Below are 26,778 nucleotides of genomic sequence, written 5' to 3'. Positions count from 1 at the left end.
TGAGAAGGATAACAGGAGACTAAAAATATGACACGTCTATAAGATTATGCTTCAGAACCTTTTTTTTATTAGAGAAAAAAAAAGAGGAAGAGAGAAGACAATAAGTTCGTCTAATTTCAGATTAGAATTACATTATATAGTCTGTAACATCTTTTTTCAAAGCGGGTAATCATCCTTTTATTTGAGACGCATTCCCCGTGGATTCACATAAGTGGTCTTATAAAGAGGGTTTTAAAATGTCTGTTACCGTGAATTAATCTGTTACCGTGAATTTTAAAACAGACGAACAAACATAAATCTGCACTAAAATTTTTCTACGCAGAAATGGACACGAGTTGAGGAATAAGCAAGGGTTTCAAAAAGTTTGTGCCAACAATTTAATAATCTCCAATTTAAAAAAAAAAAATGTAATAATCTTCAATTTGCAATTAATGCAGGGTACATTTTGTTTTCCATTTATCAATTTGTTCAAAATTTTCTATTGGCTTCGAAACTGTCACTCAAACAAATCGCGAGAGCTTTAGATTCTTCCAAAAAAGGTAGGCTTCACAAGAGATTTAGATTAATCGAATTTTTAGAAAAATTTGGGAGACCGCCTAACCTAAACAACAGTTTTTCGTTGTTATTCGCTCACTGACTGGCGGGACCACTCACTATGGACCCGCATTTTAAACGATCTGGCTCTCCGCACGAATCTTGAAGCTCGAAAATTTGAAAACTGCTAATATCCCGCCCGCCTAAGAACCGAGATTTTCTAAGCGGTTCACTGACAGTGGGCCAGGCCAATGGTATCCTAGGTTAGTCTGTGTTGCACGGATCTTATAGAACAATATATTAAGCGAAAAAATTGTTAAAACCGCATCTCAGTTCCTTTCGCCACTGTTCCTCTCTCCGTCTCCAAGTCACTTCTGCTACCATTAAATTATCTTGGAACAAATCCAAGAAGTGACCTCTCTCTTCGTGTTCTTTCTCGGTGCTCAGATTACTACTACTACACAAACGAGAGAGGAGAGACGAGACGGAGAGATAGACTACGGAGATCCAATCCAATGTAAACTCTTCTCCCTTTCCCCCCTCTTTCTTGAACTTTTTTCTTTTTTAAATATTAATCGATCTTGGTTTGAATTCGTGTGCCAAAACATTTTTGGTATGGAATCGTTCTTGGTTTGTATTTTGTAACCAGGTTCAGCAATGAGGCGAATGGCTTGACCTCTATTTTGTTAGACAATGGGTCTTGATAGGTTGCTAATTTGTGCGTGCGTTTTAATCAACGAAGGTTATATTTTGAATTCGTTCAAATCTCAAAGAATGTCTTGTCGTCTGCATCTTTTTTCTTGATTACCTTGGTTCCCAGAGAATAAATGGATTTTTGGGAGAGGTGCGCACGCAGAGTTGCAATTGCAATTCTAGGGCACTTTATTTGGATGAAATTTATATTTTCTTGAATATCTTTTAACATTATTCCAGTAATCTAGTTCCTTCTTTGCAGCTCTCTCTTTTTGTGCATTTATTTAATTTTAACATTTTTTTCTGTGAATTAGTAGGAGAAATTAAGGCCTAAATTGGCGTCACCTCATTTGTCTGTTTAATTATTAGTTTACAATTTTGAATGTAGATGATACTAGAAGGAGGCCAGATGGGTGAGGTGATGGGGGGCTACTTCATTCGGCGAGTTGTGCCACCTGAGGTAAAGTTTGGAGTTCTCACCTCCACCAACTCCACAAGGAACACTCTAGTGCGGCCCACACCGCCTGCCGGCAACAACACAGAAAATCTCATCAGCCCGATAGCTGGTCGGGTTGCAGGACGTGGCACGACTTCACAATCAAAGCATAAGAAGAGCCCCTTGCCGGATTGGTACCCACGTACCCCTCTGAGAGACATCACTCTCATTTGCAAGGTTTGTGGCTGATTATTCTTCCTACCTTTGTTTTCCATATATTTTTATCTTCTTTATATTTTCTGTCCAATTATTTCTCCTTGTCCAGTGCATTGTTCGAACTAATTTGCATTTGTGTTCATAATTTGAAAATTAAATTGTTTTATGGTTTTCTCTGGTGTATGTCTTCGGTGCTGGTAGGCCATCCAGAGGATGAATATGCGAGTTGCCATGACACCTCAGCAGATCAGGCCCACAACCAATTTGCCTAAGAAGCCATCCCCTGCTCAGATTCAGTTCCATACTCCGGAATTGACCAATAGCACTTTCAGTAGCCAGATCAAACCGGACAAACCCAATCCAACAGTTCTTGATTTCACGCCTATCAAAGTTGTCAAAACCCCAGAGATGGAGGCGTATGAGAAGAAGCTGACTGAGTCCATTGAGAAGCTGGAGAGGATCGTGAAGAGAAACATGAAGAGAGAGAAACTTAAACAGAACACTCCAGCTAGGGCTAGGGTTTCCAGGAGGGATGCCAGGTGCAAGATGCTCATGTCCATGCGGTGAAACATTTTGTTTTGCGGCATGTGGGAATGGAATTTGGGGTTTTAAATTAGACGGATGGAGAGCATCTTAGAGTTTTATTAGTAGGGTTCGTTGCAAGGATAATTGCCACTATCATATTAGGAACATTATTGCCTGCGGGCATGCATAATTTGTGCATGGGGGATTTATTAGGCTTGTAAATTTTGGGAGACATTAGGTGTGTTCAGGCAATAATTCTAGTACTATCCAGGCAAAGAGTGTTTTGCATATGAAATTAGCTCTATTTCTTTTTTTACATCTTGGCAGTGGCTGCCTCAAGTGAAATTAGCTCTATTTCTTCTCAAAGGTCTCTCTCTCTCTCTCTGTCTCTGTCTCTGTGTGTATTTTTTATTTATTTATTTTTTATTAGCTCTATTTACATCTGTTCTTGTATGCTCTTTTCAGAAAATATCAACAAAAGTATTTATAATAAAGATAAAAAAAAATGCAAGGATCTTATTGATCTCTCGAAGAAAGAAAAATGAACATAAGAGAAGGTTCATTTAAATGCAAGGATCAGATTCGGTTCCCATTTATATGCAGAATTACATGTTATGTAGTACTGGCTATAATAATGTTGAAATATCTAGTAAATTTTCACGGTTACTCCCTCATCCAGTCATTCTAATGTCATGCAATATTGTCATCCTAATTTCATGTAATATAGCCATACAATTATGACAAAGTAAAAGTGTGGATTGACAAAGAAAAGGAGTGTTGTGTTGAAACAAATTAGAATCAGCTGTTTGTGAGTTCTCCATTCTCCTCCTCATTACTAATACTAGCCTTTTGGGATACCACCATCAAAGAAGATTCCTACAACAAACACAAACAAATTTTAGATTAATAAATTCAAGTAAATCCAAACAAATGAGATTATTCACTGGTAACAGTCTTGATCCATTTAATTCTTTGTTACGGTATGAATAATACTGTTCCTGTCATACTGGTAGTGGTATTGTAATCCATGACAAAAATATTTATGAAGTGGTCAATAACACCTTTGTTCCAGCGACAATGGTACCATGGAACGGATGAACGGCACAGGATATCACATCTTCAGACGTGTTGATCAATTTATTTTTCATTGGCCTCTTCTTTTCTCCAGATTTGCTTTCTATCTCATCACTGTCAAAATGCATATACAAAAAAGACTTAAATTTTTTGTCCATATTGGATTCATTAAAATATGCCTAAATTAACGTCCTTGTTACATACAACAACTATTATGTCAAAAAGTAGCAAAAGGCCAGGCTTTTCTGCATTATAAATAAAATAAATAAAGAGACTGTATAATTTCTTTTTTTTGAATAAAAGTGGGCATAGCCACCGACTTCATATATGAAAACACAAGCTGGCAAGGGGTACCAGAAAATGGTACCGACTTCCACAACTGACAGTGTAAAAAATTGTAAAAATGAAAATCTTTCATCTGTACCCTGACATTTAATCCATCCCATTTCTTTTCAAACAATTACACCCTCAGTTCCTTTTTTTCTTCTTAGTGACTCCCTTATTATTTTGTTTCTTGAGAATATGATCAAATGACACCTGAGCAATCATTTGAGCTTTGCATGGATAGACCAGAGGATATCTAAAGCGAAAACAACTAGTCTGTTAAACAGAATAAAAAGGGACTGACTTGAAATAAATGTGTGAAGGCGAGGTTTTATCGGGATAAAAGTCCACAAGGTATATTCCTTTACTTGATGAGCCTACAGCATATCCCTGCTCAACAAATAGGGCATGCACATGAGACATGTATATTTTACCATGTACACGTGTAGACAAGTAATTTACGTAAATGCAAAGACAAGCATACAGACATACCGAATAAGTAGGTAGCCAAGCTGGTCTTCTTATATAAGTGCAAGTCGACACATCCATTCCATCCCTAAAATATTATTAAAACAAACAATCAAAGAGGATGAGATTAAGAGTGCATATTCGAAAACTAGGATGAGAACAAAATTCTGAAATATATGATCACCATAGCATAAAATATAAAATTTGAGATTGATACTAACAACCAATTGGGAGGGGGGCAGTGCACATGTGTCACCTCTAGATCATTTACATTTATGACTCCCGACCTACAAAAGAGAAAATATTTTTTTTGAATAATTAACTAAACAAATAAATTATCAAAATTTCTAAAAACCAAAAAATTAGAAGTACTTTTCTGAAATAGAAATAAAAAAGTGGATCATTAAAGGTTATGCAGTGATTCAATTTATTAAAAAAAGGTCAAAAGCAATAAAATAATTGATATGGAAAGAAGTGTACCAGCCATCATCAAGATGAAATGCCAACTGGTATGAGCAAGAAGGGTCAAACATTATCGAGTGAATTTCCCTCGGTACTATGTTTGATTGTTCCTAAAAATTTGATTAGCAGCACAATCCTGCTCATTAGCATTACTTTTCTTCGGTGATATTTTTGATAGAAATAATACTTTTCTTAAGAACAGAGAATGTCATACTTCTGAGTCCCTTATATTGGGTTCCAATGCCGGTCAATTTGTCTAGTCATGGATCTTTTCAAAATGTAATTTAAACTTAAGTTATTGCAAAGTTGACCAACATTGCTCGAACTTAAACTCATTTATACCTTCAAAGCTTTGATCTTCTCTAGCATAGATGATACCTTCATAGATGTCAAAATCGGCACCTGCATATTATGATGAAAGAACTTGTCAGTGAGATCTGAAAATTAAAAGAGTTATTAAACTACCATCTGATACCTGCAACATTATAAACTGGTACGGCACACTTAGTTCTGGAGAAACAAACTTATGCAACACTAAAATCTTATTGACATGTCAGGAAAAGTGCTTATTAATACATCAGGTCATTCCTGGAACTGAAAGTCAGGTATACTAGATCAGAGCCAATAGGAGGAAGAATGAGAAAGATGGAGTACCTCATTAGGATTTTGGAAAGCGAAAGAGGAACGACCTCCTCGTAGGTCCCATGCATATATGATTCCATTTCTGCCTGCCCCAAACACCACCTAGTTGTAATTTAAGAAAACTGAAGTTAACTTATAAATTACAAATTCAGAATATAGTGATTATCAACCAGAATAGCTGTTCCACAAATGCTTCTAACAACATTCATAAACTGAACAACTGGTAGTATTAGCTAAGATTGCAGTGACATAGTATTTCAAACATATGAAAGCTCAATTTCTTTTTGTCGAATGAGTTGGAGGCGTGGTGGACTTAGACTGAAGAATTAATTAAAATAGAAACCCATCATACACACAAAATGAGGCGTGAACAGCAGTACCAGACAGTAGCAAAGTGCTGAATTTAGATTCAAGATCACCGAAAAACAGGAGGATCATATATGCATACCCTGTTTTCTCTATCCAATTCAAGACTGTTGAATTGGCATTGTGATGATTTTGTAAAAAGCTCTAGGCAGTGAGTAATGCTAACACGACGGTCCCACATGTAAATCCCACCATTCAAGCTTGAAGCTAACAATCTATTTCAAGGGCTCCATAAAAGTTGCAAGTAATTATTATTTTTGAAAAAACATTCCAACTCAAGTGATAAACTTAGATCTGTACCATTGGTACCACCGGAATAATATGCATACAGTAATTCTAACATAAACCTACATTTTCGCATATTAAGTTAATTAACATTTTGTAGCAACTTATGCATACTGAATAGAGGTTAATACAAGTACCAGCACAAATCAAAGCAGGAAATAATAATCCTTGGTCAGTAACAAATTAATAATTTTATTAAGATCCAATGGGCACAGTATATTAATTCTTAGAAAAAGTAAACTGTTACACACCTCGATTTGTCTTCTGATGGAAAAACAATGTCAGAGAAACCGTCTTCACATACACAGTTTATTCTAGATTTCCCTTTGTGAAATACCTGTTTTGTTATTAAGAAACTTAAAATCAGTACCAGATCTTGCATGCAAAATATCTAATACCATAATGAACAGGTCATATAGCAAAATTGTGCTGTTATATAATAGTGCACTTACCTATGCTTGTTAGTATAGAATACTTAAATTGGGACAGGTACAGATTATGAAAATTCTTTCAAGCTAAATTTCAAAATCAAAGCACATTACAGGACCTTAAAAGTAATTTCAATATTTAATATATTTGAAATTCTATAAAGAGAAGCTGTAGGCTTCTGTCAGTATTGATTGAAGCCTCCGAGATGTGAAAGCACCTTTCACTTCATTATTGTACTTTCTATTTCCAGAGAGGGATTGACGTCCAAGTAAAAAGGATTTGACTTCTGTACTGTATTGAGCCAAAATGATGTTGTTCATATCTGCACCCCCATAACAGGTATGACTAGTACCAGTGAGACTGGATTATGGTTATGCTCACACTTGAGAGTTAGCATAACCAAAGCTAAAGATCTGAGAAAAAAAGTAAGAAATGTTGCAGAACTTACTTCAGTAGGTTTGTCACAAACATAGCTGATGTCAAAGATGAAGATTTTATCTCTCTGCCTTGATGCACATGCAACCTGCAGTTCAGAAACCTAATCTTCAGTATCAGACATAAATAATATAGGACACATTCCAAACCAATCCAGAACGGTACCAGCTGAAACAGGTGTTGTGTTTCTGTTAATAAAGAATATGAGGTACAGGTACTGGCATAGATAGTATACCTCATCTTGATTTGATGGATTCCACCTAATAGCATTTAGAGGCATTGACAACTGTATGTGTACCAGAGGTTTTCCAGTACCTACAACATAGCAAATAATCAAAACCTCATGCTAGGTCGAACCATGAGGTAATAAAGTTAGACCATTTCAAAATAAAATTACAAGTACCACAAAATGTGCTGGTATAAGCTTACAGTTAGCTGTCAAAGAGGAGGGACCATGAATGGTACAATATAAGGTCTCAAAATCATGCACAGACAGACAACCAGATTTTGTAACTGAAGCAACATATATTCCCTGAAAAGAATAATGAAATAGAAACATAAATCAAGCGTTTAGAAAACTACCACAAAGATAAGTAGCTATGTTTTGGCTTGAAAAGATACTTTACCTTGGTGTCAAACTCTAATGCTGAAACACCTCCACTGAAAAGAAATTACTATCAAGTCTAGTTAGTTTTTACTGCCAGTACTACCATTAACTGTAGCTATGTAACTATATTATTGTTTAGAGAGAGAGAGAGAGAGAGACCTCCCCTCTGCAAGGGTTCAAATAAAGAGCTAGAGAGAGACCTCGGACCAAATGAAGGATGTGGCAAAGGACTTGTGTAAGGATAAAATTGCTCCAACTAATGGGAACAAAAAAAAGGGTCAATTCTATATTCAACAGTACGCACAAAATTATATAAAAAATCAAAGATAAGGTTAAGAGTTATATTAGAAATAATGATCTATATATTCTCATTACGGACTATATATTTATATTCTCAGTTATTTGGTACAAAACTTAGCGTCTGAGTACTCTAATTAGTAGAGTTAGTGGCGTGCAAAACTTACAGTTGTTAGGAAGCTACTTTCTCCATCATTGGAATTATGCGCAAAAGCCCCCGTCTATTTGGAATTTGTGAGGAGAGAGGGAGAAATATAAGAAATGGCAATTGCACACATGAATACTGAGAATAAAATCAGTGAAACTGTAATTGCGAGGATGAGGGTTCAATTTTCATAAAAAAATTGGAAATTGGAAATGAGATATGATTGTGGCTTCTTATTTTTACTTTTTCTTCTTTACCTCGGAGTAGGAATGGAGAAGCAGCTGAGAGGTCTGGTGGCGGAATTGGGGACTGAAACGGCCTTCCACCTCAGCAATGCACCGTGTCCACCTTATGCGATCACTGGGGGACTTAGGGTTTCGTGGGAGAGAAGATGGCAACATAAATTGCTCCATGGCGGCATGGACTAGGAGCTACTAACAACACAACACAGCACAGCACAGAGAAAACTCAATAACTAAAAGCGAGGAAAATGCAAGAATAACAGCTTTTTATTTTTTATTTTTCATTTTCTTGCGTTTTATCAGGCAATAATTTCCCGCCAGTAAGCAAAGAAAAAGAAGAGCGCCAACCTTCCAAGCCCCAAGGCCTGCCCTTCCAAGATCGTAAATTTTGATTGTGGGTCTTTGTGGCCTTGTGGGCTTGTGGGCTTTGATTTTGAATCTATTATTGGGTTGGGTTGGGTCAATTCTGATAGGATCTAATTCGTAGCATACGAGCATCCATCTCCACAAAGAAAAAGTAAATGGCCTACGGGCATAGGCCTGCTAATGAGCGGTAACTCGCTCAAAACTCGGCCTGGCCCATTCATTCTTTCATTAGAATCTGACTCGGCTCGACTCAACTTTGAAGAGTAAAGCCCGACTCGGCTAGGTCCATTAGACTCTTTAGGCTCGGCCCAAACTCAGCTCGGTCCATTGGACTCTTTAAGCTCGGCCCGAACTCGGCTCAAACTCAATTAATTGTAATATATTTCAAAGGCATGTCTGACTCACCACTCACAAATCACCAGGACCCATTGGAGCTCTTCCGGGTAAATAATAGGTGTCAAATGGGTTGGACGGGTTGTTACTTCTTTGTACAGCCCCAATTATACCTTATGTATTCTTAAGTCAGATTTAGATCCATTATCAACTATATATTTTGTTTTTGTTTGAAAATATTTGCACTTTATGTTATCCGACTTTTTTCTTTTATTTTCTATGATTGCATGGTATTAAATTAGTGCTTACGCGAATGAAATATTCTGTGTTAACATAATTTAAAGAACTAATTTTTATAAATTATTATGACAAACAGAAAACACTGAAAAAGTATCTGAGTTTCCATATATTTTTAATAAGGGAAAATATAATACCCTACTAATAGTATGACCTGGATGTTAATTTTCGCACAAAACAAAATCATACTTCTTTTAGAAGAAAGGTGAGAATCAAGTCCTCAAATTTCATTTATCTTGCAACAAGTCGTGCCGGTTTGATTATATTTACAGGTAACATGAGTTAAGAAATAAAATAAGACAACAACAGTTGAAAAGTAAAAGGAAAAAAAAACACCAATGAGAACAAACTATACTTTCCTGTACCAGGGACCTGTTAACCCAATAAACTGGTACCAGTAGCTTATAAAATACAGTAATTGAATTATATGGTACCAGTACCATGTATACCGCAGAAAATGGGATCCGACCCGGTTACAGATCAAAGTATATTTATTCCTCCATACTGAACTGTAGTGTTTTTTGTCAGTTTTGAAGCCAATTTTGTATTTCTTCCTGTTTTTTCTTATCAAAATTAAATGGCTATATATATCAAGATATTAGCATAGTGCCATAGCCGGACAGGAACAATGCAAACACATTAATGAAATGGAAACTGACCGAGATAGTTTTAAAGAAAAATAATTATAAAAATAACGAGATTGAGACATTGGAGCTATGAATCAAATTAATAAAAATAATGAGATTGAGACATTATGTTTAGATGACGTAAAAAACAAGGGATGCAGAGAAACAGCACAATCAATCAAAGTTGTTGTCATGCCAATTTCACAGTTTAATGCAATTTTCAACTTGAGGTATTGCAAATTAAGCTGCCAAAAGCAACATTTACCATGTTTATATTTACTAAACAATAGATTCAGGAGATACCATATTAAGCAATAGCAGCAATTAAAAAAACTTGGACATATAAAAAAATGCACCTTTGTGCCTGCCATATTTTTGTAAGTACCCAAAATGTGTCAATCTAGTTTAATTAACAGGTATTCGGTCTCTTTGAATTTTGAAAGCAAAAGTAGAGCAAAAAGAATAAATAAAATGTAGTGACCTTGCCGGACTTATGATCAGGGATTTTGAAACTGAAAGAAGACTTCAAGCCCGTTATAGCTTCATTCACAGTAACTGTTGTTAAGAGTATTTGAAAAAACCTAAGTCAGAAACAAAATTTCACTTTGCTACCAATAAATTCCAAGTCCGAAAGTCGGGGATCATCAACTAAAATCAGAAGTCAACAATTTAATTACCCTTTTACAGAACCATGATGACGTACCCGTAATCGAATCGATCAAAGAGATTTCCTCACAGCTAAAAATCAGACCGGAAGTATTTTTTATCAGTAAGCACACTCAAGCATGCTGCTCCATTTTCCTCATAGCTTTGAGCTCTAGCCACCTGTTGATTTGACCCATATAATATATTATATCAATAAATCTTGTTATGGAAAATAAAACAGCAAAAATTTCCTAATTAAGCTCAAAAGATCATGGTATAATCTTAATGGGCTGCATTCAAAATCACAACTAAAACAGTACCAATTTACCGCAAAAATAAAGTTAATGGGGCTGCATTCAAAATCACAACTAAAGTTATTTCGGATTAGACCCATACTTGTTGGGTGCTGCGTTTTTCTGATATATAAGCAACTCTGCTACAGAAGAAACACTATTATTCCTTTTACCTCAATTTACATTCCTTATGTTGATTGAACTGATACAGCTAAGTTCGTTCATATGTAGGATTTATCTGATACAATTTGATTGTCAATATTAACCAGTTTGTCATGATTTTACACTGATACAAGGCCTTGAGGTATAAATATTTACATTGCAAAACAATAAGAAAGAATTAGATTCAATTTTAACGTTTACTCTTTGCAAAGAGGACAATGCAAATAATAAACAAAAGAAACTGTACAGGTACCAGTGAGTAGAATCCTAGATTGTATCAGTGATAAAACAGTACCAATTTACCAGTGAATAAACACAGTACCAATTTACTAGTGATAAAACAGTACCAATTTACCGCAAAAATAAACCCACAAAAATAAACACAGTACCAGTGATAAAACAGTACCAATTTAACAAAACCCACAATTTAACTCAGAGATAACCAATGATAAAGATAAACTCGTACCAAATTACCAGTGATAAAAATAAACTCGTACCAATTTAACTCAGAGAGAGACAGAGAGAGAGAGAGAGAGAGAGAGAGATAGCGCACTTGAGAGAAGAGAGAAGATGGAAACTGGAGAGCAACCGAGTGAGAGAGCGACGGAGCTTCGAAGAGACGAAGAGTATCTTAGCGATGGTTCGACTCAATGGGCGGCCCGGCTCGGATCGGATCGATTAGGGAAAGGATGTTCTATTTCGAGTTCGGGCTTAACTCGAATTGAGCTCGGCTCAATTTGACTCGTTTAAGAGTCCAGCTCAAAGCCCACGAGCCGACCCGGCTCGTTTAGAAGGTCTATACGGGCATGGCAAAAAGAGAGATAAAAAGATAAAAAAGAAAATTATTGGATTTGATTAGTGACTGTTTAACTAGTCATTACTCATTATTGGGACTTTGAATCCTCTAAAGTAATCTTACTTTTGAGTTTGAATTCAAATCATCCGATCAGAATCTATACAAATAAAGACTCCAGTCAATTTTAAACTTGAGTCGAATTAGTCTGAAATTTGATATGACGGTTCTGATCCAATCTCAAAAACCTTTTTAAGTTACTTCAGAGAGTGTTCGTTAGCATTAGTCATGGATGTTGCTCTCGTTAAAGAGGCAAAATGAAACAATATTCTAATAATAGATATTTTGCCATTTTGTAATGTAATTTTGTTCAAATAATCTTGCAAAATTTGACATATATTCTTTAACAAAATATGTTCTAAAAATATTAAAATTAATAAGTTAGCTGAGTAAAACGGGTACATTTCCTCCGTTCTTCGTTGGATATTTCAATGCTGATCTAAACCATCTTGCTCGACTGGTCTTAATAACTTTAGGCCCAAATCCGGCCCAAATAGGTTCTAAAGTTTTGACAGAATTCTATGACAGTGGCAAGTCATAGAAGTCTAGCAGTGGGATTAACAAAAAAATCTTATTAAAATCAGCAATGACAAAAGTTTGTCAGGAAAAAAACAAAACAAAGATAATGAGTACAAAGGACATTAATCGTTTTTAAGACCCCTGTTTTCTCGGTCGAGTCAAAGAAGTACATAACAAAACGCTGATTATACTTTTACCACTGAACCGCATGTGACAATGTGACATCACATCCCCCCTTGGAAAGATGGATCCAGATCCTCTCTGGTACCGTAGAGAATCCAGTACACTTTACTATTTGAGATTAAATCTCAGCTGGTTTGATATTCGGACTAACGTAGAGGGCGGTATTATTGAGCTTTGAGATTCGTTCCATGTTAAAAAGAACGGTCCAGATCAGATAACTGTAAAAGATTTTCTTTTCAGGTAATGGAGAGGATGTGATCCGTTGTAAAGATCGCTATTTTCTTTAATTTAATTTCTTGTTTAGTGCATAAGCTGTTCAGCTGGATCTAAATCTACTGTGCGATTCGTGGTGATTCAGATTAAAAAGTTTGAAACAGGGATACTTTCTCCACTGTTACCTCCAGTGTAGTTACTATCGTCGTTGGATATGTTCATTACAATAGTGGTACGAATAACCGGAAATCTCCTGTTTATTAGAAACGGAGAGATTATAAAACCTCATCCTGTAAATACTAATTTAGTAATTTAAGTATTTAACAAATAATAATAAGGGTTTAACAAATAACATCTTTCTCTTTTCCTCTTTGAGTCTCTCTGGCCCGATGTCATGGCTGGCGAGGTCCCTCACCTCCTCTCTCCGCCTCTCTCCCTTCGACGAAGAACAAGAACAAGAACCCACAGCCACCTCAAACAGAGAACCCAATACCGAATCCGAATTGGAGTCCGAATCCGATAACTCCAATCGTACTGTGCAAGAGGATTTATCGGATCTCACCCAGACCCTGAGCCGCCAATTCTGGGGCGTCGCGTCCTTGCTTTCCACTCAAAACGCTAACCCTGGATCCTCCACCTCTGATGATCATGCGGAGATCGCCGGATCTCCGAGGATTGACGGAATTAAGAGCGATTTTGCTGAGATCGGTAACCAGTTCAAGAGCGGCATCTCTCTCTTCTCCAATGCCAAGGTAGTGACTGAGGTTTCTAAGATGGCTACCTCGTTGCTTCAATTCGGATCTGAAGAAGAGGATAAAGAAGATGAGATGGATGAGGAGGTGGTCGTTTTTGTAAAGAATTTGTTGATGCATCCGAAAACATGGCTTGATTTTCCAGAATTTGATGCTGGTGGTAAGTAACGCTATAGGTTCTTCTTGCTTTCATATGTACAATGAAGGCCGTACCAAGCCTATTAAGCCTTGATTAACACAATCAGAATTATGCTCCAATGAACTCCCGGTTTGCAGGAGAGACTCTGTCAGCAGTTGGCTTGAATTAACCCTTAATTAAGTGACCAACACTTTACTAAGATTTTTTTATTTTAAAATTAGTACAATTTTCTAAATTTATGTTATACACTCATTTGGTAAGCAACATCTCTTTCCATTTAAGTTAGCCATTCACTTGAGCAACAAGTCAATGAAAAAAGAAAAAAAAAATGATGCAGAATAGATTTGTGACTCAGTGAGACTGCACTATTGCCAAGATCACTGTCCTAATTGAGTCAGTAGCCAAAAATCGAAGATTGTAATCGCTCAAACAACTTTCTGGATCATATACAGTGAAACTTTTGGTATGCAAAAGATCTAAGGTTGTATATGTTTTATCCTTCTTTGTTATAGATTCAGAACTTTCAGAAGCTCAAGAGGAGCACATCTTGGCTATCAAGCATCTTGTTCCAGAATTAACAGACTTGAAAAATGAGCTCTGCCCCAGTCGCATGACTGAAGGGCGCTTTTGGACAATTTATTTTTTGCTTCTCTTTCCTAGACTTGATAAGGACAAAGGAGAGCTCCTTTCATCTCCTCAGGTATTATACATGCATGGAAACAGCCAATTTTACACCTGAGTTCTGAAACTTTATGATTTTTTGTCAAATTGAAATTCTGACTACTGCTATTTTTCAAAAGCCAATCATGGAGGATAGCACTGTTTTTGAAGGTTTGATCATGGCTATTTGGGGCTTAGTAAAAATTGAGTGAACCGACACCATATAGTACCTTACATCATGATACTGGAGTACTTTCTTTATCACTTTTATTTTTATTTGAGTTCCAAAATTGAGGTTAAATTTGTGACCAAATTCGGGGCATATTAATATTTAGTGAGTCATCATTTAATTGATTTGAGGCTCCAAGTGTTCAATTGATGTCTTTGTTAAGTTTGGGCCTAATAGCAATTGTATTTAACTGTGGAATCAATAAGAGTATTTTCTTTCACTACTGTTTATTTTTCAAAACAGCTAGAACTTTTGTTATCTTTCTTTTAGATAATGAAAGCAAGAGAGATGCTTTTAGAAACTTCACATGCCAAGCTGAGCAACCAACCTGAGAAACCAGAAAGAAAATTATCTGATGCCGTGGTCCCCACTGTCAGAGAACCTTCCGCAGAAGAGAAAGTGATCCTACCCATACATACTGAAGAGAATTTGACTCATGCCTCGGAAGCACAGATCATTGACAAAACTGTCACCGAAGAAGAGCTGACTGCAGACAAAAGCGCTAGCTGGTTTGAGGAGGAAATTGACGAGACAGCTCCGGGTACCGGTAGAATGGACACAGGTCAGGTTGGTCAAGTGGAGGTGGATGTATCTTTTAGTGACTTAGAGGAAGATGATGATGATTTTGTATTCAGAAAGAAGTAACCTGTTACTGACAATGGTGGTAATGGTACAGGTACAGGTTCAAGTCCAGAGTCCAATAAATCAAGTGATTGGCTTAAAGTAGATGATATTGTAGTGGATTAGTCTTTTTCTTTGTGAAAGGGTCTCTCTCTCTCTCTCTTGCTGTATAAATTTTTTTTATCATAATCCCAGTTGTCTTAGGTGTATATTTATCCTTCTCTACCGTGTTTATGTTGTGTAATTTTCCCCTTGAGTGGAATTGGTCCTTTGCTAATGCATTCCATTTTGACAGCCTTAATATGTTCCTCACTGAGTTTAATTTTATTAGCGTTATTCTTAAGTTATTAGTTTAGGCTCATTATAGAACCTATTACAACTTCCTTTTTATGATGACTAAATTCTTGTACTTCAATTTTAAGGTACTTTATTTCATATGTCCAATAACTGATCAGATAGCCATGTCCAACAACCGAGCAACTGGAATTTGGTAAGGATGGCTATGGTGAATTCAAATTCAAATCCTTCTTCCTGATTTAAATTTTTCTGAGGTTCTTTGGCATAAAATTTGGAGAATGTCTTGGTATTTCTGTGAAAATTGGGCATTTTAATTTGGTGAGTTTTGGATATCACTGATGGTTTGACTCTCGAGTAGAACTAGGGTGTTCTTAAGTTCACCAAGTCCTTTGGTGAACTCAAGTTTAAAACTCGTCAAATTGACTTCAAATGATGAATCCGAATTGTTAAAACCCGCCTATCTTACGAGTGATGCGTCTACATGTGAAAATTTTAAACATTCGAATTAATCTAATATAAAGTCAATCGGTCAAAATTAGAAGGTTAATAAATTAATTTTAATGCATTCATTTTTTGAACGTTTTTTGACCACTTGACTTTATACTAAATTAATTTGAATGTTTAAAATTTTCACATGTAGACGCATCACTCGTAAGGTAGGTGAGTTTTAACGGTTCGGATTCGTCATTTGAAACCAATTTGACGGATTTGACTTGGTGAACTTAAGAACACCCTAGTTCTACTGTTGACTCTTATTTAAGGATGGTTCCTGGTTATTGTAACGGATTGTTTTTTATGGCAGGAATAGTGTACTGGGATTGGAATTTATAACAATCTGGAAATCTTCTGAATTATCCATTTTTGTGTCTGCATAAATTATCTGCATTCGCATGGATTCAGCTGCAGATCTAATCCAATCTCATATTTAGGGGAGCAGGGGATGAGATGGTGCTTGAGTCGTGTCTCGAGAATCTAGACCGTAACATCAAACGCACGATTAGATTAGTACGAGGTGGGCAACTCTGAGATTTGCAATATATGACTTAGAATTTAGATGTCGCCCATTTTGTATAGTAATAATTATATGAAACCCCCCACTCCTATTCCCCGACTTAGAATTTAGATGTCGCCCATTTTGTATAGTAATAATTATATGAAACCCCCCACTCCTATTCTCCCATTTTTCCCGCACTCTCTCTCTTCCTTAACTGTCATATATCCCCCCACTAATTTATCTAAAAATTTCATTTTATCCCCGCATTAAATTAGACTGTCATTTAATACCAATCCCCGCATTAATTATGTTTTCCTCTAATAACAATTCCGGCATTAATTATTCATTTAAAAACAATCTCCGCATTAATTATACTGTTATCTAATAACAATCCCCGTTAATAAATGCTTATCTGTTAATTGATGTTCAAAAAATTATTTATCATTATTTCTGAGAAGTATTTACCCTTGTAACATAGAGTATTTATACATGTAACATAGAATATTCATCATTATGTCTGAAAGTATTTATCATTGATGTTTTACTGTAAGTTGCAATTATGTTTGAGAAGTATTTATCTATGTAATACAAAATATTTATCCATGTAACATAAATTATTTATCATTATGCATGAGAGTATTTATCATTGATGTTTTACTGAAAGTTGCAAGTATGCCTGAAAAATATTTATCCATGTAACATAAAGTATTTATCCATATAATGTAAAGTATTTACTCATGTAACATAAAGTATTTATCATTATGTCTCAGAGTATTTATCATTGGATGAGAGGATTGTTTATTTAATGGTCTCTAGTTGTGCGGGGACGATTCAAAAAAATAGAAAATTTTGTGCGGGGACAATTAATGGATTGATTTATTCTTTCATAAATAGAGATCATTGTATAGGGTTTAATACCTGACAAATTCAAGTTAAATACTTTGATGTTTCAAGTTAAATACTAACAGTTTTTTAAACGCTCATTAATGATTGAGCGGTCCCCCCATGTTTAATGGTCCCCAGTTGTGCAGAGACGATTAAAAAAAAAAGTAAATTTTGTGCGGGGACAATTAATGGATTGATTTATTCTTTCATAAATAGAGATCGTTGCAGAGGGTTAATACCTGACAAATTCAAGGTAAATACTTTGATGCTTCAAGTTAAATACCCGCAGTTTTTTAAACGCTAATTAATGATTGAGCGGTCCCCGCATGTTTTTTTTGGCAATATCTGCGGGGATAAATGCAGGGTGGAGGCTGCGGGGATTGTTATCAGCGTCCTTTGTATAGTGATTCCAGCTGAGATGATTATCTAGTCCATGGAAAGAAAAGGAAAAAAAGATTATGAAGCAATATTAATAGAATGGTCACATACGATGACCGCATTCTTTGACTGCTTTCTTTACCAAATTGGTAATTTGATAACTACTTTGTTTCGTCAATTACTCAATTAGTAGATGAGTGCAGCGCCCCAGAATATAATAAGAAGACTTTCTAAATTTAGGATAAGCAAAACAGGTCAATTGTCACTCAGGTCCCTCGAAAAGTTTATTACTTATTCAAAATAATTCCTCAAGAAATATCTTCAAAACCAATGACCATATGGTCAATGTCTTTCTGGAAGGAAAAGTTCTGTAGTCGGAAATATGTTGAATGGTTGACTGAACTTAGGGGCGGACTTGAGTACAATAAATAGGGAAAATACCCCCATTTTTTATTTTTTTTGTATTTATATATGATTTATTATATAATTTAGAGTATTGTAAATTGAATTCTACACAAAAAATTATATATCATTCACATTTTTGTAAATGTAGAGTTCACCAACGTGACACATTTCTAACGGACGATTTTGTCCTAGTCTCCTAGATAAAATGATTTTTCAACACATTGTTCTCATCTAAACATGAAAAGCATATTATTTGAACACATGCGGTCAAATTTCAAATTGTAATTGTGTAATTTAAAAAGAAAACAATAGGATTTGTTGCTATTTCTCTAGATCTTTTGTTACTCTAGCAATGGTTAACAGGTTAAGTTTTTTCTTATAGAAATATATTTTGAGTATGACTTGCTATAATTAATAATTAATAATATACAATAATTTAGTGTTTTGAGTGCGTAAAATGTGGAACGCAGCTCACGACATTTTTTCTGTAGTATCACGTATTGTTTTTATTTTATAAACAATGAAACTATAATATACATTGCTTATAAAATTAGATAAAGATACTTCATTCTAATTTGTTAATTTTTCAATTAAAAATAACGTGACCAAATAATCAGATGTGAATTTTGTTTTATTTGCTGGATGCCATTCATAGTATACGCTATTTTACGATATTGATTTGCTATTATCTGTTAATGACGTAATTCAGAAATCAACTGCAATGAAAAACATTTTACTTGCGTAGATTTCATGTCAAGAATTCATCTTCTGATAAACATCATATATATTTCCAGTCAAGGCTTGATAACCAGCAATTAAGCTCGTCAAATTCATAAAGCCTTGATCAACAAAACACCAAACACTCAATGAAAAGAAGTTTTAAATCACACTTCAAAGAAAAATATAAACTTGAAATAAAACACATCCATATTGAAAGCTTGGTCATAAAATGATAATTTCAAAAGGCCATTTTGTTAAAACAGTTGCATATTTTCTAACAAGCAATCTTTACCACTGGATAACATATCATTTCTGCAACCAGCACTTTATTTACAAAAGCCACACAATTAGATCCTGATAATATACCAAAAGGATAAGATAGTTTTGGGTCAATACAAAGGACTACTCAACAAAATTAAACATACTGGCAGCATCTACAACAATCTATCCATCTACTCAGAAAACTATACAATTCTTTGCTTCTTATTTTCTACACCTGACAAGTTATTTACCTTCTCCCGCAATTCGACTAGGAGGGAGGGGGAAGCTTGAATCATGTGTAGGTATTCTTCAGTGAGCGCAAGCTGCATAAAGTTCTCTGGTTTGGAAGCAAACTGAAGACATGTCTCTTTAAGACAGGGACAACTGTGCCGGTCAGCCAAAAGCAGAGTGATTGAAACAGTTCTGACAGATAAATTATTGCACAATATCTCTTCGCAGATTTTCTTCAGTTTCTCTAAAGCGTAACGATCAGCAGCTACAAACAAATCCTGAACCAATTCCAACTCAAAAGATAGCTTACCGAGATCACCAGACCCGGCACTAGAAATCTGATCAGTGTACATGAATCTAAGCATTGCCATGAAGACATCAGCTTTCATATCTTCAATCCTGATGCATTTCATATCAACTTCAGACATGGAACCAAAGAGTTCTGCCGCAAACACGGGAGATCTAGCAGCCATTATCAATCTATGAGCAGGAATTTTCTTTCCTTCTACTTCAAAAGTCACATCAAATTTATCACTCATGTTTAACAATTTCTCCATATGATCGTGCAATCCCCCGGAACTGATATTGACTACATTTTTTGGCCCACTTAAGACTCTAATCTTGCAAGATATAATAAAAATGCCATGCATATCCATAAAAGCTTTCACTTCATTTCTATGAAAGATTTTACCACGTATTTTGCCATCATCAATAAAGGTATAGGGCAAAGTCGGCAAAATTACAATAGATGTTTCATTTTTACCGAGTAGGTTCAAGGAATACTCTGCACAAACACCTGTGGCTTTGCTTAGAAGATTGAGAGAGAAAAAATGGCCACTTTTACCATCATACCGCGGGTAGTAATGGACAGCCCAATCATATCCTTCAAAATTAAAGGTAGGAGAAGTGACGTATTCACCCATTGGAAGATGCTTCGACTTGTAGTAATTAAACTCAAATTGATATTCATGTGAAGCACTCTTCATTCTCACAAGAGATGAGCTTTCCATGTTTTTCTAAACGGCAATTCTTCACCTGAGAATTTGATCACACATGAGTTTTGTATAGGCAAAAGGCCTGAACAAACATACACACACAAAGCATAAACCCATTTTATCAATGATTTTAATCAAATACAGAGTTGTTCACATGTAAAATTAACCATTGAAGACAATACGGTACTTCGGCATAGGCTGGGTTTCTTTTACATTAGACCAAAAATAGGATATACAAAAATCAACCATTGAAGACAAAATGGTACTTGAGCATTTTATCGAATGTAATCCGTTCAATTGCACAATTACAAAATGTACTGGAAGAACACCGATGGCAAGACAAGAGATTCTAGAAAAAGAAAAAATAAACTAACAAAACCTTTCAATCGGTCGGGGCTGGACGATCAATTTCAAATTTAGCTTACCAAATTTGAAATCTCAAGTAGTTGCACTAACTAAATAAAGAAAAAAAAATGAGAGAGTAAACCTGAAAGAGGGGGAAGAGCGGTTGTCGACTAGGGTTTTAGCGGTTACTTGTACTGGTGCAGGCGCATGGGTCGGGTCATATATGGTTCTCTGGAAGAAGCAAAGGATTGTTTATGTTAACCCAGCGTTCTTTTATTTAAAAATGATTTATATATGTAATTATTGTGAAAAAAAATTGCTGTATATGTTTATGTACAGAGGATTTAATTATTTATACGTCTTTACTTTTTAATTTTTAAATAATATTTATTTTTAAATTTATATGTTAAAATAAAAATTTTAAAGGTAATTTATATTATTTCTCTACATAAAAAAATTATTGTTTATTTTATATGAATTAATAAGTTAAAAAATTAACATTCAAATTTATTTATATCGGTGTATTTTTACAAACACTTGATACTAATTAAAATAAATTAAAATATCGTGACTTTTTATGTACGCATAGAGAAAATAGAACATATCATATTTAATTGTTTTATTTTCATTTTTAAATTTTATTGTAGACTTGTAGTTTTAAAAAATATATATATATATAACATTGACAAAAAAATTAGAAACATTTGAACTCTCATCTTAACAAAGGTGCGCAGAGTATGCAATTCAGCGCATAAAGTCAGACTACAACAATATAATATGAGCTACGAAACACATTTGTTGTTCGCCTTTTCATCTATTAATCAAGTTTGCTTAGTCCCGTGATTCAAAATCTCTCAAACTACAACTGAACAGTTTGTCAGTTTTCACATAATGGATAAATTTTCTTTAGAAGGGACAAAGTGCTGCATCTGACTCGGACATGTATGTACAACTTTTATTCGATCAAAACAACAAATGCCGATGCGTTCAAAAACAAAAGGATGAAGGAAAGGTACCAATTGATCTAGTATTGATCGATAAGCAACAACTAACCAGTAAATACCAGTATCATTAAAAGACGAAAGGGTCGAAAGAATATGGAAAAAACGAAGGGAAGTAGGGAATTCTCAGCTCTATCGTACCAGTCAAACAGTAACCGTACCAGTAACTACAGCAGCAGATCGTGCAACTTATAAAAAGACGAAGAGAAACCTAGTCAGCAGATCATAGCAACCCCTCACAGTGAAAATCAGATCACAGCTACGTGAAATAGGATGAACTGGTAATCTCAGACATTACAACTGCTAAGATGTCAAATATCCTCCAACAAACGACAGAGTATATATTCTAAAGATCCAACATTTATGCAACTGCATAAGCTATATACTAAGCAGTAGAAACCTGACAAAGGAATAACATGAACCTGTTATTCTGATCCCAACCATTGATCTCGGTGAGATTCACACATGATTTTTTTTCTTTAAGATTCGCGTATGGAAAAATTTGAACGGTTGAAATCAGAATAACATGGTCCTCTTAATCCTTTCTTTGGAATAAGAGCAGATTTATTTCCCTATTTTTGGGTACACCGATGGACAACCTTCCATGTTTGATCGGACGGCTCATAGATTCAGCTATTTGCCTATTCGAGATATAGAGATACACTACACGGGATGTGAATTTTAGAATGCATCACACAAATATATTTTTCGACCATTTTATAAGCATGCTTTACATTAACAAATTACAGAATCAGATAGACTAAATAATCGATTGAAACACTACAGCGATTAGAAGGACCAAAACGTTAACACTCTGCTCAAAAATTTAATTTGAAAAGCTGGCATTATTTTGTTTTTCTTGTGATAATTAATACACCTTATTGTTAGTCTAGATGTCTAAGACGTGTAAAATGGTACAGAATCACTTGATTCTGTTGTAACCCATCTGATAGCCTCTATCAGTATTTCAAAAAAATCAAAGATAATTAATACACCGCTCAAAGCCTCAAATCTAGCTCAAAAATTTAATTAAGCTATTAACACACCATGGCAAAGCCATTTTTATTGATCCATACATAATTCATATACTAACATACCAACCGTACATGTGACTTAATTATAGTAGCTAGCTATCAAACTTACCATACATAACAATCCGGTACCATTAAAAGCAGACACAAAAACTACATGAGCCCTGTGGGACCCACTTAACAGTACCCAATACAGCGCTTCTTGCAATCGATGGTACACCCGCCGCCACCTCCACCGGCTCCGTAATTCTTCCCAGACCGACTGTATGAAGAGAAACACTTCTTGGGGCACGTGACCCGTTTCTTGTAGCAGGGCCCCTTGTCAGAGCAAACCACCGACGGTACCACCACGCCTCCAGATGCGTGCCCACCATTGGACCCACTAGACCCGCCACCCCATCCACCAGCGAAGCCCGGTACGTTAAACGGACCGTTACCAAACGGGTTACCGTTACCGAAGCCTGGTATGCTGAACCCACCAGCCGGGTCGAAACCAGGTAGGCTGGTATCAGGGTTAGTGCTGTGGCTAGGGTTTGGCTTTGTGGTGGGGTTTTGGGTTTTGGATGTGGTGCGAGGGGTTGCGAAGGAGAGAGTGGAGGTGGCGAGGAGGAGGAAGAAGAGGAGTAGAGAGAGCGAGCGACTCTTCATCATTGGTTTTATTCTCTCTTTCTTTCCTTAACTAGCGTGATTTGTTGGAAATAGGAAAGTGGGTTTGAGATCTTATGGAAGGTGCAATAGAGATAGTAAAGGTGGTGTTAATGTTTGAAGAGGGAGCATTAAAGGGGAGGAAAGAAGAAAGAGAGATTTGCCTGAGGAATATTGATTTTCCTTATTAATTAATTGTGCAACTCCGTATAGTAAGTTATAACTTCATATAGAAGTAACCCGTTACACTCTAAATGCACTAACTGAATGATAGAAGAAAATGGACAGTTGAGGCACTGAAACGAGTGCGTATCCTCTGAGATATCTCAACTTTTGCGTGACCGACGTGTCCGGTGCCTATTCGGGGGTGATGTAGGGGGTCAGTATTTGTGTGCTTTGAGATTCGTGCAGAACGTATTTAAACGGTTGGGATATTCCATAAAGTCACGCAAAGTTTGAGATATCTCAGAGGATACGAATTCCACTGACACTCGGGTAGGTCGGATTGGATTAATGGCGCGGCGCGCCCCTGGAAAAGGACTTAGCTGACTCTTGACAAATACATCGCTTGTTTCTATAAATTATCCGAAAATATAAATATGGGTATGATGAGAATCCCTAGTCTTGTTGAGCACCAATCTCACTCATTGACTAATTTAGTCTCTCAAAATTAAAAGAAAAGGGACATTTCTTATTGGAAAATATAAGTCCATGTAACCAGTAACATCTATCTCACTATAATTCACATTTAATATTTATATTTAATGCTCACTAATCTCTAATTTGCTAAAAAAAATAACACAATAACAAAACAAATAATTTGAAGTTTCGAACCCATACATGACTAAATAAATTTCAAAATTAAGATATATTTTTAAGGTTGTTAACATAAAAATTATCAAGTGATATTCTCTCCTAAGTTCTAACTAAAACATAATTCTTAAACTGGTATATAACTTGAGTAAGGAGTATAAGAGGCTATGAAAATTATTGCCTTTTTCAATTAAATCAACACAAGCCAATTGCCCTTATCTGATGTGGTCGTAATTTGTTAGAGAAGAATAACCTTACAAATGAAACATAAGATTTATCTTATCTTTATGTTAAGAATCAGTCTTTGATCTAGTGACGAATGACAGTATTCTTCGTATAAAAAATTACGGGTTTGAAATCTGAATAATTTTTTGATGAATATTAAAAGTTGAAATGTTAGGACTTCATATTTGTCTTAAAAAAAAAATTAATAGTGACATTCAAATGATGTGAAGGAAAAGTGAATTCCATATACAAAATAATTTCGATCCATGCCTAATAAATAAAGGAACTAATGTAAAAAATGTCACAATTATATTCTTTAGTGCCAAGTGTGCGAGAGAGCTACAGAGCACTTTTTTTTTTTTTGGTATATAGACGCGTAAAGTACCACACACAACACACTCTTCTCCCACCTTATTCTAACAAGTATTATTTCTATTTTTTAATTCTTCGTTCCATTCCAGAATCAGACCGAGATATTTACTTAAAAGAACCCCAAAAAAACAATATTAATTCCACATGCTGTGAAGCACAAATTATAAGGTGGGGATGTGCCTAACAAAAGTTCAAGTCAGAGATGCAGAAACAAAAAGTGAGGCCAGATTGACAAATGGCCTGAACCACTATCACATTTGTTTGTTTCCTTTCAATTTTCTCTCTTTTCAGAAATTTACTATGTGCCACGTCTCTCGGCGTGACAAACCCACTGCCAATTTTTTGTAGATAATAACAAGCAAGATTTTTGGTGTTGATGTTGTTGTTTTTCTTTTTTTAACAGACATCATAGGAGACCAATGCCATCGAATTTACACTTATTCCGAAGGTTTTAAATTTCTTTTTTCAAATTAAAATTTTAATTAATATATTTCTTAACAAATTTGTTAATTTTCGAACTACTTATTGAGGAAAATTAAGAGTCAAGTCCATAATTTTCGAATTAATTATTTTAATTACAAATTTGTTATACATGATAATTATAAAAATGAGAGTAGGGGCGGACCCAGTATATTTTAGAGTAAGGCAGTTGCGCTATTTTGAAATTTCAAAAATAGTTTTTAAGATACTAGATTTTTGCGCGATAGGGCACTATTTGGGCGGCGGGGTCATGTGCACTATGGAGGGAGAGAAATAAGAGAACCTTCGCGGGAAACCGACGATAGGAAGAGAGACTGGTAGCAGACACAGTCTTGGAAGTTAATTTGTGGATGGCAAATTTCTAATTTCTGATATTTATACATTTATTTTGCTTATTTTTTCTTTTGTTTGTAAGAGTGTAAATAACAAATAGCTATCTGTAATCATAACCTTTTCTTATTTATAAAATTTGTTGATGGCAACTTGCTGTCAACCATCAAAAAAAGATACTGAATTTTGGATTCTTGTCTCATCCTGAGAAAATAAAATGCTCTATCCTTAGCCCATAATTTTACTACAATCTATAGTCCATGATTCACATTTCTTCTTTTATTGCAGTCCAGAGTAATTAGCGACAACTCAAAATTTAGAGTGAGAGAAATGTGCACTAATTAATTAATATTCAAAAATGATTTCTCTTACGCAATACAAAATTGTAACCCAAAAATTAAAAAATAAGAAACAAAATCAATTACGGACATAGTCCAACTAGTGACTTATTGCTCCTCAGGAAACTTAACACAATTAAGCATAGAAAAAAAAGAAAAAAAAAGACTGCTCTCAGTGACACAGAGAGATAACTTTGCTATGTTAAAAAAGCTACAACACGGATATACTATTGGCTCCTTCATCGCTGCTTGATTTTTTATTATGTAAAAAAATACTATTTTTTTATATTATGTTTTATCTAGTACTTGATTATCTAATGAGTTAAAATCCAATTAATTATTTAAATCCAATTCAAAAATTTCTTGCCTTATCTTGATAAAATTCTACATTCATCCCTGAATGAGAGGCATATCAATAGACACACATGTATATTTTAAAGAGATAATTAAAACCCAAGGATTTCCATTGAGCTAATTTCATAATATTCTTAGCTCATTTACAACTCGAGTTGGCCAACTCGTTTAATAAATGAGCTGAGTTTGAGTTGACCCCAACTCGCTCATTTATAACTCGAGTTACATAAAGTTACACAGTATTAGTCACAATAAATTCCAAAATAATAAAATATGAATATCTAGATTGTTATTTGTGCTTTGAGATTCGTGTAAAATATGTTTGAACTTGTGTTGTAACACTATCACTGGTTAAACGAGTTGTGAGTCAACTCGAGTTGATAACAAGTTGAGTTTGAACTTGTGTTGTAATACTATCACTGGTTAAACGAGTTGCGAGCCAACTCGAGTTGATAACGAGCTGAATTCGAGTTGGCTCTGCAACTCGTTATTATCATCTCAACTCGAGTTAGCTCGCTCGTTTATTAAACAAGCCGAATTCGAGTTAGAGATAACTCGCTCAAACTCAGCTCATTTACAACCCTACACCTGAGCTGGAGTGCACACT

General features: G+C 35.2%; 5 protein-coding genes across 8 annotated transcripts in view; 2 read left to right on the top strand and 3 right to left on the bottom strand.

The window, feature by feature from the left end:
• Positions 1-838: 838 nt before the first annotated feature.
• The window catches only part of LOC144572159 (protein POLYCHOME-like), a 76,850-nt gene continuing 50,910 nt past the window's right edge, over positions 839-26,778 (top strand). Inside the window, exons 1-3 of one of the 2 annotated variants that reach the window (XR_013517694.1) lie at positions 839-1,051; positions 1,616-1,900; positions 2,081-2,642. Coding sequence is in view for 1 of the 2 variants with exons in the window: in XM_078321595.1 (XP_078177721.1) it covers positions 1,616-1,900; positions 2,081-2,446 (651 nt within the window). In the remaining variant the exon portion in view is untranslated. Of the gene's footprint in view, positions 1,052-1,615; positions 1,901-2,080; positions 2,771-26,778 lie in introns of those variants that run through there. The other variant, XM_078321595.1, reaches the window with a different exon arrangement.
• LOC144572157 (Transducin/WD40 repeat-like superfamily protein) lies at positions 3,072-11,584 on the bottom strand. Of its 3 annotated transcripts, none has more exons than XM_078321593.1 (20): positions 11,456-11,584; positions 10,506-10,627; positions 10,284-10,357; positions 8,196-8,372; positions 7,961-8,014; positions 7,697-7,752; positions 7,516-7,549; positions 7,319-7,421; positions 7,125-7,204; positions 6,903-6,977; positions 6,277-6,362; positions 5,823-5,955; positions 5,387-5,476; positions 5,075-5,134; positions 4,751-4,842; positions 4,492-4,557; positions 4,295-4,358; positions 4,107-4,192; positions 3,466-3,592; positions 3,072-3,280 (listed from the first exon to the last, which is right to left on the bottom strand). In XM_078321593.1, the coding sequence occupies exons 4-20, from the start codon at positions 8,349-8,351 to the stop codon at positions 3,203-3,205; spliced, it is 1,440 nt and encodes a 479-aa protein (XP_078177719.1). In that variant the 5' UTR covers positions 8,352-8,372; positions 10,284-10,357; positions 10,506-10,627; positions 11,456-11,584; the 3' UTR covers positions 3,072-3,202. The 3 variants fall into 3 exon arrangements, with proteins under 3 accessions (XP_078177719.1, XP_078177718.1, XP_078177717.1); XM_078321592.1 differs by having other exon boundaries at positions 8,196-8,369; XM_078321591.1 differs by having other exon boundaries at positions 8,196-10,357.
• On the top strand, positions 12,999-15,372 carry LOC144572633 (uncharacterized). Its single transcript, XM_078322280.1, has 3 exons — positions 12,999-13,582; positions 14,074-14,261; positions 14,721-15,372. The coding sequence occupies exons 1-3, from the start codon at positions 13,060-13,062 to the stop codon at positions 15,093-15,095; spliced, it is 1,086 nt and encodes a 361-aa protein (XP_078178406.1). The 5' UTR covers positions 12,999-13,059; the 3' UTR covers positions 15,096-15,372.
• LOC144572799 (BTB/POZ and MATH domain-containing protein 2-like) lies at positions 19,215-20,252 on the bottom strand. The gene has a single exon (XM_078322472.1). It carries the CDS (start codon positions 20,250-20,252, stop codon positions 19,215-19,217), a length of 1,038 nt encoding a protein of 345 aa, XP_078178598.1.
• Positions 22,597-23,377, bottom strand: LOC144572489 (uncharacterized). The gene has a single exon (XM_078322081.1). The coding sequence runs from the start codon at positions 23,263-23,265 to the stop codon at positions 22,792-22,794; it is 474 nt and encodes a 157-aa protein (XP_078178207.1). The 5' UTR covers positions 23,266-23,377; the 3' UTR covers positions 22,597-22,791.

Source organism: Carex rostrata, chromosome 20 (genome assembly GCF_964058835.1).
Source record: "Carex rostrata chromosome 20, lpCarRost1.2, whole genome shotgun sequence".
In the NCBI taxonomy this organism is placed as follows: Eukaryota; Viridiplantae; Streptophyta; class Magnoliopsida; order Poales; family Cyperaceae; genus Carex; species Carex rostrata.
This window is presented reverse-complemented; position numbering and strand designations above follow the sequence as displayed.